The sequence below is a fragment of the Gallus gallus genome, chromosome 1 (assembly GCF_016699485.2).
Source record: "Gallus gallus isolate bGalGal1 chromosome 1, bGalGal1.mat.broiler.GRCg7b, whole genome shotgun sequence".
Classification (NCBI taxonomy): domain Eukaryota; kingdom Metazoa; phylum Chordata; class Aves; order Galliformes; family Phasianidae; genus Gallus; species Gallus gallus.
In genome coordinates this window covers 92,654,729-92,666,477 of record NC_052532.1, presented here as the reverse complement: position 1 = coordinate 92,666,477, position 11,749 = coordinate 92,654,729, and the positions used below count along the sequence as shown (strand labels likewise).

The following is an 11,749-nucleotide window of genomic DNA, read 5'->3' as shown; positions in this document are numbered from 1 at the left end:
GGCGCAACGCCCTCCCCGTGGCGGAGCCGGGGCGAGGAGCGCCGCCCTTCCCGCGCACAGAGCGGCCCCTGAAGGGTTGCGCCCCGCCCCGCCCCGCGTCGCCGTCTCCTCAGTGTGTTGTCTTGGAAAGGCGGCGCACTGAGTACGTTTGTAATAACGGTAATAAAAATAATGAAAACAAACAGGTTTCGCTCGCGTTTTTCCTCAGTGTCCCACGAAAATGGCTGCTCTAGGGAAGTGGAAAAAGAGCCGGGCTGGAGGCAGCCGTGGAGGAGGCTCAAGCAACTGGTGAGCCAAGGAGCAGGGACCTGCTGGCAGTGTGGTGAATGGCTAAAGCCATGGTGTTTGGTGCTCGTACACTGCCATGACCCCTTCATAAGAGCAGGGCAGGACGTGTGCCAGCACCGTGCAGGGAAGCAAGGCCTGCATGGCTGCCAGGCGCCATCTCGCACCTTGGGCCCTTCCTGCCCTCTGCAAAGGCAGCCAGCCAGGGGCAGCTTTCAGGCCTTTGTGACTGTCTTGTATCAAGGAATGGGGCCAGAAGGGAAATGAAAGTTCAAACAGGGAATTTCCTGGTAACTATCAGTGTGAGACTCAATCCTTCATGTCGCAACCCTGCCCGCATTTGAACTTAGTGGTGTCTGTATCTTTTTTTCGCCATTAAAAATACACCTAACCTTTGCCACACCTTTGACTGCATCTAGAATGATAAATCACAGGGGAAGTGAGAGAATAAAGCGGAACTAGTCAGGACTTCAACAACGCACAAACCTCTTGCTGAGTGAAAATCAGGATCCTTTATTCATTACAACTCATTTCACTAGAAAAAACGATACTACATGTGGTTGTGTTGAGTCATCGGATTAGTCCCACAGTCTCTTTGATAGTTTGGCTTTCTATCTTGCTGTCAGTCATCATGTTTTGAAATCTGTCTCCTTGTCTACAGCATTGCAAAGACAAAAAAAGCCATTCAGTTTTCATGGGCAAATGAACTGAGGGAGCAAATTACTGTTTCTGATCTGAGGCCCTCTTTTACAGCTTCTGGTATTGCTGCCAATTAACACTGAGCTGAGATCAGAGCTTCCCTCCCTGCTCATTCTTTCTGCGCCTACTGCTAGAAACTGATCTTTCCTAAAGTGATGAGCCTGCTGAGTTTGGGGTACCTGCGGTTGCTCTGTTCTGCAGCAGTAGCTCTTGGGGCAGGGTAGGTTGGTTGCTTGGTTGATTTTCAGAGACAGAAGTTAGATGGGAATCCTGTCAAGATTAAATTGTTCAAAGACAAATTCTGGTCTTGTTTAATCCTGATGACTTGGCTGATTTCAAAAACAAGGGGGGGGACAAAACAAGACAGAGTTTGGTCATAGCTTTTTAAACTTTCTTCTCTGCATGTGTTTACAAATAGGCTTGAAACATGCCTGTGCTAAGCTATAAATTACTGATCCCTGATTGTTGCAAGAAACACACAGGGAAGAAGACGATTCCTGTCAGAAAACCTCAGATCTACCCCTCCACCCCCACCCCAAGGCTTCTCATTCAGGGACGATAAAATGTGTAATAAGAAAACGGAAAAATATTCCATATTGTTCCTCCTTAAGCAGACACTGGTGTGCTTGTGTGGGGAGAAGGGCCCATGGCAGCTTCCTGGATGTGACAGGTGGGTGATTTCACCAGACACAGCATAGATGATAGTGGCTGGAGAAAGGAGGCAGCACATGAGGAAAGGAGGCTGGTCAGTGCATTGCAGGTTTCTGCTCAGCTCCATATTCTATTCTTGCACATCTTACAGTGTGAATGTGGGTACTGTATGTTCAGTTAGTTCACAGTGAGAACTAGATTAAAGCCTTAAAAGTGGAAAGGTGGAACACACTGAATTAAAACAGTTTGTTGGGGTAGAATATATTTAGAGATAGCATAGGCTTCCAGAAGGTGCTACAAGGCATATTTGTGAATAATAGGCTTAGCTGGCAGTTGGCCATCCATTTTCATTTCTTTTCTCCCCAGAGTTTTTCATAAGCAGGAGCTCTGAAGCTGGGAGCAATCTGACATCATTCAGATTTCTGAATTTATTTTTAATTTATTTGTGGTGAGTTCTGGGTCTTGATTCTCACTGACAGTAGATTAACTCTTTTGCAGGGTTGTCTATGCCTTTTCTTTGGACTAACATGTATGTACTAAGAAATGTGCCTGAGCATTTTTTTGTCCCAGTAGTTTTTCATATACCTTGGCTGAATGATTTGGGGGGGGGGGGGGGGGGAAACCTTAGTACATGATATCTCTATTTTTTGGTTCTGTCAGATAAATCCAGGATGCAGTGCATAAAAGCTAAATGACGTTAAAGCTGATGACCTTCTTAAAAATCCATCAATATCAGATTTGGTAATAGGCAAGGTATAATTCACTGTTCACATTGGCTTGCCTTACCCTTGCCATGAGGCACCCAGATTGCAGGCTCACAGGCTTCTCAGTGTTGGCCTTTGTCCGCAGCTGCTCCTTAGTTGGAGCACCAAGCTGCCCTCCTGCAGGAACTCTACTCAGTAGCTGTCTGTAGGCCAGAATTTTTTTTTCTGTGCTCATTTGTTGATCATTGAAACCAATGAAACTATATTTCATTGTTCTGATCATCTTTCCATCCAGCTCTCCATTGAACATCAGAGAAATTCAATAGGAGCCAACTTTTCTGTTTAATGTTTCTCTATAAATTCTTTCTGCACTGACATATAAAACTTTTGGTAGGCTACTCCGTGATTTCCCTAAGCACTCTAGCCTTAACTCCTAGAAAAAAATAATAAATGGTTTGTTTTGCTTTTACTGTGCTAGGCTGGATCCAGCAAGGCAAAGGCCAACAGCATTTGGGTTTTTTGTTTGTTTGTTTGTTTGTTGTTGTTTTTTAATGTTGTCAGAAGCTCTGTAATCACCATTTCTACTCACTTCTGCTTCATCCCAGATCAGCAAGCTTTAAAGCACAGTTGTTGTTTGTTGTTGCTGTTGTTGACAGAACTTTAAAATGCAGTCCTCTACATTTTCAGATGGATTTAAAGTCACAGCTGAGACTGAGAGGGAGCTGGAAATACCTAAATCCCTTTTATTTCTGTGATTTTCTCAGCTAACAAGCTTACTCATAAATTTTAATTTATAGTGTTCTTTCCAAACTAGTTACACAACATGTTTCTGGCCCCGAGCAGCTTTTCTAGGTACCAAACATTGGTTGATGGTGTCATATGCATCAGGCTCGGTTATAGTGCCTGGTGAGTTGGTGTTGCCAGCTAAGACAAACTAAGCTCTAACAGAGTACTCCAGAGAGGCAGAAAATGACCCACATCTGCTGTTTCACCACACAGAGGCGTCACTGAGTTTTCAGCCTCCCATGGGATACATGGTTGAGGCTGAAATGGACCAGCTGGTCTAACCTCATGCTCAATGCAAGGCCAATTTCAAAGTCAGGCCAAGGTGCTCAGAGCCTTTCCCAGTCAGGCTTCAAACTCCAAGGATGGAATGCCTACCATGACTCTGGGCACTTCTTTCACTGCTGAATCACTCTCTGAACAATTTTTACCTTGTCAGATTTTTTTTTTGTCAAAATTTCCTTACTGCTCCTTGTGATCATTGCCTCTGGTCCTTTGCTGTGCACCTCTGTAGATAGTATGGCTTCATCTTCCCTGTAGCTCCCCACCACTTAGCTGAAGACAGCTGTGAGGGCTCCCTGTCGCCTTGGCTCTCTCCTCTCAAGGCTTCAAAATGTCTGTAAGCCAAACTGCTCTTGGGAAAATTTGAACTGTTGACAGGGACACAAGTCTTGCCTCTTCTACTGAAATAGTTGTATTCCAAGCTAGTCACAAGGAAACAACTGTGTGCCAGGCTATGTCTTGGCAAATTAATGTGCATTTATTTGCCATGGTTGCTACTCAGCTATAAAATCAGAAGTGGTGTTGCCAAAATTCCTTCCCTGAACCATGTTAAAAAGTCTATCACATGCAGAGACTAAGAAGTGGTAGTACCATTTTTATTTTTTTGGGGGGCTGGAGGGGGGGGGAGTTCAAATACTTGAACAACTCCCCTGATTTTGATATGTTTCTGCACCCCTGGCCCTCAGGAAATCTGGAACCGTATGCCATTTTATCACAACAGCCTTAGGCTTATAGGAAGGCTTTAGTCTAGTTCTCATGGATGCTCTTGTCTACTAAACAAAACTATGCCTAGGCTGGGATTACTCTCAGTTGTCAACTTGAAAAGCCATTTTCTATACAAAACAGCAAGCTGCCACTTTTTTTCATCATGTACCATGGCTGCTCTTTAAATGAAAAAATGCAGAGTCAGTGAGTTACTGACTGACAGGAGAGGCTGGACTTTCTTCCCTTAGCAAGTAGATTCCATGTTCACACTGACCTGGAGAGCAGAGGTCCTCTCAAATCTCTCCTGTCCTACAGGAGAAGGAATCTTTACATCACTTTTTTTCATCACAAAGAGACTGTTGGATCTGTCTCACTTACTGGAAATAATCAGTGTAGCATGAGAATTTGTTTTTACATCCACATGCTCGTTTTTTTTGTTTGTTTGTTTTTGTTTTTGTTGTTGTTGTTTTTCCTATGTACCATAAGCAATTGTCAGCTCTCCCATAGAGTTTTTTTCCACAGAAGTTCTGAAAAATTCATTTGGAGTTTGCATCGAGGGATAAAACAGAAACCCCGCAATACTGTGCACTATACAGCCCTCCCCCAGATGCCTCGCAAAGCCAATTGCTTTAAAGGAGCTCCAACAACCTGCACCCCCCTCCAAGAACTAGCTTATTTAAGCATAAGTGTTACCACAGAACAGATGCTGGGATGGACAAGAGTGGTCCAGGTAACCCCACAGTCAACACGGCTTCAAATGGCCAAACCAAGGCTAAGATAGGAAAAAGGGGTGAGGATTCAATAAAGTCTTCTCTATTCGTGGCAAACCCCCATCTGCGTTAATGGTGTCAATGCAATGCAGCGTTCAGATTTTCACACTACTGCCCTTTTGGTCAAGGAGTCATATGTTGACCAAGTTCGATGTTCTGGCAGGAAATAACAAGGATACAGTGCATTTCAGCAGTGCTTTTCATCAGATCATTCCTACTTACTTTACAAACAGAATTAAGGAAGCCTCACAACATCCCTGTGAGGTAGGTGGAAATTCTTACACCCATTTTACAGGTGGAAAAAAACAGGTACCAAGAGGTAAAGTGATTATCACAGCAAGTCAGTAGCAGAGCTGGAAATAAATCTAAGATCATTATCCTAGGTCCACTGCTCTAGACACTAGAGAACACCAACTCCCACATGCTAATATCAGCTAAGACACTACCTTTCTCTTCTACTTTAACCTCCTTTGGTGAATTTGACACTTGCATCCTAAGCTCCTTGCAGAGAGCCATGTGATCAGTTAATGATTTATTTGCACAGGGAGCCAAGGGAATACAACACACCCTAAAATGATCCAACCATGGCTCTAATTGTCCAAGATAATTCCCTTGTTAACTTCCCAAGATAATTTGCCTTGTTCTTTATATTTATTTATATATATGTTTTACTTTCTTTTTCTTTTTCTTTTTTTTTAAATACACCGAATCCACAGCTCTGAGGCTGTTATGTAACTTCACTAGGAACTTCCTGAACAAACAATTAAATTTGTCTCACTGAGGGGGGGAATAAAACACATTTAAAGGCATCCAGAAATAATCCTTTGCTCATCTGTAGGGCCTTCCTTCCCAAGACCTCCCATCCTATTACTAACAAAATATATTGAGCCTCACATCGTCTTTGTGAGGTAGGAAATGATTCCCAATTGTACAAGAGGGAAGAATGACTCGCTGACAGTCCCAACAGTGACTTCACTGCAGAGATAAGGCTGAATACCATACAACCTGACTGTTAGTTCCCTGCCCAGTTAGCTGAAAAGCGCCTTGATGCCATGGCTCATCCTTGGAGGCTTTAGCAGCTTGGCAGGGTACTTGAAAACAGGCTTGAAAAAAAAAATCAACAAGCGGTTGACAGGATGCAGGAGGAAAACATTAACTTAATTCATTGCACTGTCATGAGCTGGAAGAAGAAATGAGCTTTCCTGCAGCAGCAGTGAAAGAACAACAGAGTGTCTGTTCAGGATGTTGCACGTACTGTACTCTACGGAGGCACTCCAGTGAAAAAGAATGACGTACTCAACATCTTACAGTTGAAGACTGGATTGTCTGACATTCATATTATGAACCATACGCATCTAATTAATGAGCAGTCATCTTTAAGTAGTCCAGTGACCTAATGAAGGTGTGCATGTCAGAGGTCAGGAGCAGGGATGGTCATCAAAATGCTCTGTAAAAGGACTTGTCATGTAATGAGTAGTAAACAAGGATGGGAGGTGGTTCATCTAGTCCAGTACACTGGTTTGTGGAAGGGTCAGATGCTCTCCATAAGGTGGAAGATAGCTCACACTGAACAGTTACAGATCTTTTTTTTCACTTGCAGGGAAGGGTTTTTCCAGTTCGAGTGAACTCTGCTATGTTTCAAACTATTAAAACTATTATATCTTCTCTGTGAAGGAAAAAAGTAATACGTCCCATATAGTATAAATGTGCTGGGTTTGTTACTCATCTAAATCTTTGCTCTTTCTTGGATTCTGCTAGAGTATTGGGCACAATGGAATCTTTTCCTGTCGAAGACTTCTTTCCTCGTTTTTCTTTTGCCACCTGCCTTTCATTGGCGCTAACTCTTCTCCTGATTCTGTATTGAGAGAACGGGTAGATGGTAGCCTCCAAATTCTCCCTCCACATTTTCCTTCACGTATCTTGCTTTGTCATATTCCTTCTCAAAACTGCGGAGGTACCTTCCAGTCTTCCTTCACAAGGAATTGTTTCTTAAAATCCTAACAGCCTTTGTCAAGGGAGCAAAGATTATGTCAACAGGCTGCAAACCATGGGAAAATACACAGGCCCAAGAGGAGCAAAAGGATTAATAGTGTAAAAAAAAAATACGTGGCACCGCTGTGGTGCTGAAGAATCCCAACACACCTTACAAACTTTATACATATGTACAGCTTACTTCACGCATCAGTGAAGCGCAGCCAACTTTGTGCCAGACGGAGGCTGCAAAACAAGGCACATGAAGTCCACCAAGCAGGTTAATCAGTGACAGAGCTGAGTGTACCTGTGGTTGCCTGGGCTGGGGTGTAGGATGACCGGACTGAGGGTATGAGCCCAAGCCTAGGACATCTATCTCAGGCACCCAGCTAACTTCAATGGGCTTTGGGTCAGCCCTGCTACAATAGGAGATGGCAGGGGGTCTTTTCTAGCTAATGGCAGGATGAGTTATATGCATTATGCCAGAGACTGCTTTTTTTCCTGATCTGGATTAGAGCCTGCCCTGGGAACAATGGAACGGGCTGCAGCCCAGCAGAAAGAATTCGCTGAGCTGGCAGGGTCTGAGGTTTGCAGAGCAGAGCAGATGAGAGTGCATACCTGCATTTTTCTGGCGTGAGGCTCAGTTTTAGAGAGGACATAGCCTAGCCGTTAACCTGAAGCTTTAAATGCATAGCTGCACTGTCCCAGCCCAAAGGTGCTGCTGCAGTCCTGAAGATAGAAATCCACAGACATTTAAACAAGCACGCTTTTTTGCCTTTTGTAACTAAAAAGATTTACTGAGGCTCTGAGAGTTCTGCACAGACCTGTTGGTATAAAAGATCTAAAAGATATAAGCTAAGATGCTACCTTTCTCTCCTACTCTAAAAAGATCTTTTGAAAGGCCTTGTTTCATTTGAGACTTTGGCATTTAATAGCGAAGTAGGCCACTGGATGGCTCCCGTCTGTCAAATTAAAAACAAAGGATGTCAGAATTATCATATCAGACTTTTCAAACTTGAACAACCAGTTTTGCTTCAGAGTCACATAGTTACCTGTGGTTTAGATTCACAGGTGCCTTCGGGGTGCTGTACCTGAGATTTGCTGAGTGCCTGTAAGTCTTGGGGCTCCAGGAACTGAGCACATGTCAGGATCATGCTGTGAAGGCTTGTATTTGGTTTCATGCTCTGGGAACTGTAGCTGTTCCTTCTTTCACAGCAACCCTTCCACACTTGCTTTGCTAAATTGAGTTTCAGATCTTTAAGTCACAGGATTATAAGTAAAAAATATCACTTGATTTTTTTCTTCCCAGTGCTCTGAAGTGCTCAGCTTGGAGCTGGATAACTCTCTTGGGAACAAATAATCCATCTGTGAGCATCTGCTAAGTCCTGGAAGAGAACTAGAGTTAGCATTTCCCACTGTCAATATCACTTAAAGAGCAAAAATATTTTTGACAAAGGGAAAATAAAATATTTTTACCTAACTCAAATTTACATTCACAAAGAAATCATAGATATTTTTGGTCTTTGCTTTCTCAATAAAGAGGGGGAAATAGTGCTTACTGTTTTAGTGTGGCAATGCTAAACACAGAATTCAGTTTGTGAATTAAATAATTGCAAATCCATGCCAACAGTGAAGGGGAGATCTGCTCAGCATGCCATAGGTGAAAACAGGAAAAGAAGTACTAGATACGGTTGTTTATTATCCTTCCCCTTAGATGGCTCATGAGACAGATCATCCCCACGTTCCTAAAGAAAGGTGGAACACAAAGCTCCCAGTAAGTACATTCACAGTGGTGACATTTGGGTTTCACTGCCACGTTAGGTTTTAAAACACATCAGTTATGTGGACAATGTAGATATTACCGTAAGAAATGAGCTGGCATGTGGAAACGGGAAATGTTCCTTTTCAAATGGACATACAGGGCAAATAAGGCACAGTTACCACAATAGTACCTTTCCAGTTGAGAATCTCAAGATGAAATAATATTTAAATGATCATTTTAGCACTTTGCTTAAAATTCTTCTGATTCTTTCTCTCTCCTTTTCCTTTTCCTCTTTTCCTTTTCATATGCTCCTCATATCCTGCATCCTCATACAGTCAGATCGTCTGACCTGGCCCGGCTGCTGGCTTTACTTAGCCTGCTGAGGGATCTCACATCGGTGGCAAGTTCAGCAGGTGCTGAAGGCCCTTCCACTTCATCGCTCACCACCTCCTCCTCTGCTTTCTTCACCCCTGGCTCTTCCTGAGGTGCTTGCTGCTCCTCTTCTTGTTCCTCTTCCTCCTCTGCTTTTACCTTCTCCTCTTCCGGTTCCTTCGCTTGTGCATACGATGGTAACCTCTCATCAAATGCCCTGGAGAGATCTTCCAGTGGCCCCATCCCAATCTTCTCCTCAAACTCATTGAAGGCTGATGGAAGGGGACTGGGCTCAACCCCTACTTCCGTGAGAGGGAAATAGTGGGACACTGGCTTTTCTTCTTCTAGCAGCTTGTAGCCTTTGGCCTTCGGGATGGAGGACACTGCAATAGCATGGAGGGGCTTCTCTGGCACCTCCCCCATCTGCTCCTCTGCTGGTCTTCTCAGAGCCCTCCGGATCCTTTTCAGGATCAAGTGACTGATCTCCACCAGGTTGAGGAAGAGGGACACAGCAGCCACCACAAGCATGAACATAATAAAGATGGTCTTCTCTGTGGGCCTGGAGACAAAACAGTCCACTAGGTTGGGACAGGGCCACCGCCCACAGCGGTAAAGGGGGAGAATACGGAAGCCATACAGGAAATACTGGCCAACAATGAATCCCACTTCAAAGAGAGTTTTGAAAATGATGTGGAGGATGTAGGTTCTCAGGAGGGTCCCCTCCAGGCGAAACTTCTTGGTCCCATCTGGGTTGTTGCCCTTGTTTTGATTTGGAGCTAGGGGCAGCTTCTCTTCATCCACCTCAGTTTGCTGACGCCTCTCAGCTTCCTCCCTCTCTTTCCTCTTCTCCTCCATGCGGACGTGGTGCACCGCATGCCCAAAGTACACTAGCGAAGGCGTGGATACAAAAATGATCTGTAGGACCCAGAGCCGGATGTGGGAGATGGGGAAGGCCTCATCATAGCAGACGTTCTCACAACCAGGTTGCTGGGTGTTGCACACAAAGTCTGACTGTTCATCTCCCCATACTAGTTCAGCAGCTGTTCCCAGGATCAGGATGCGGAAAATGAAGAGCACCGTGAGCCAAACTCTCCCGATGACAGTGGACTGCTCGTTCACCTGCTCTAAAATGTTCCCCAAGAAACTCCAGTCACCCATTTCTTACTGTCTAAGGAAAGAAAAAAGAAAGAGAATGACCACAGTTATGCTAAATTTAAAAGATCTCATGTTTTCCCACTGATGCCTGTTGTTACTTTCAACTAGTATTTCTCTAATATGCTTTGAGAACAGAAAGAAGATTGCTTACTTCTTTGCTCTGATTGCAATGATTTATTAGCAAGAGATGGGCTGGAAAGCCAGAGCAAACTGCTTGCCAAAATCATTCTTCCCTGGCTCTAAATGAGCAATTACTTTTGAGCCAAGAAGTGTATTTAACTCCTTTTCCAGATAGTAGTCTTCTGTGGTCTCTTGTAAGCTCCGTTGTGTGTGCCTGCTTAGATTTTATACACGTACAAACACTTGCCAGCAGTATAGTAGAACAGATTTATCAGCATGGAGAGCTGCAGTGGTTAGAATGAGTTCTTCGTCAGAACTATGCAGGGGTCAAACAGATCTTGAATTGGTGCCCATCTTACATGCATACAAACATGGGCTTTCTATAGTTGCATATAGTAAGTCTACATTAGGAATCACCGTGTTAGGTAATACCAGCAATAGTAACACCATTACTATGTTAGTAATACTTTGTAAGATTAATAGCTATCATATATGCTGGTTTTTCTATACAATAAAATTATTTAGTGGTGTAGGAGTTACTGTATCCTCTTCTGAATTCAGTTGTCTAACTGACATTGGAACCAACCTGGAGAGAAACATGAAGGTCTGTCATTGGGACCTCAGCCACTAGTTTCTCTCTGTAAAACATCAGTGCTGCTATCTTGGGCTAACACAAAGCTGTAAGCCAGCTGTAGATATCCTATTGGAAAGCTAATAAAGTAGTTAATTTTCAAGTACTCAAGGTCAAACATTATATCTCTCAATATTTTTGCATGATAAGAGATTATTCTTGGCCAGGACTTCATCGTGCATATCCAAAACTTCCCAATGTATAATGTCAGGTACGGGAAAACGAGAGAAGAGGAAACTTGTTTGGGATTGGCTATTTTAACATATTGCAGCAGTATGAAGACTCTGAGGAAAGTGAAATATTACAGTGATCCAGAAAGATTAACTTGTGGACAATATCAAGAGAAACAGGTAACATTATTCATAAAATAGCTGTTCATAGGGATCTAAACGTTCATCTCTTAGATGCTACCTCCAGCTATAGTTTACTAGATACGGACACACATACACAGCTGGGAGAATATACAGTCATCAGCATGGAAATCTGAGTATCCCAACTTCCCTCCTTCCTTCAGATAGCACTGGGATATATTTGTAATGCCATATGTTATGACACACCAATGCGTATCAGTCTGTTTCAAATACCGTGTGTACATATTCACACATAGATGAACACACAAAATATTGAGAGTTCTAAGTCTGGGGAATTTTACAAATTTTCAACCAAAAAATCCTTGTGATGTGATTTTTCCAAAACAAGTTGGACTCATTATTCTCATCTTCAAACACTGTAAAATGTTAAGCCCAGACATCTATGTTAGAAAATAAAGAGCAGAACACAGCCCTTCAGTTTGCACAAACTCCTTGCATGCGGAAGTGGCAGACATATAATTTAATCACCGAAGAAAATTGCTACTTTG

At 43.3% G+C, this 11,749-nt stretch overlaps 1 protein-coding gene across 1 annotated transcript; it reads right to left on the bottom strand.

Moving 5' to 3' along the window:
* Positions 1 to 778: 778 nt before the first annotated feature.
* Positions 779 to 11,123, bottom strand: GJA8 (gap junction protein alpha 8). The gene has a single exon (NM_204997.2). The coding sequence runs from the start codon at positions 10,140 to 10,142 to the stop codon at positions 8,940 to 8,942; it is 1,203 nt and encodes a 400-aa protein (NP_990328.2). The 5' UTR covers positions 10,143 to 11,123; the 3' UTR covers positions 779 to 8,939.
* Positions 11,124 to 11,749: the final 626 nt, after the last annotated feature.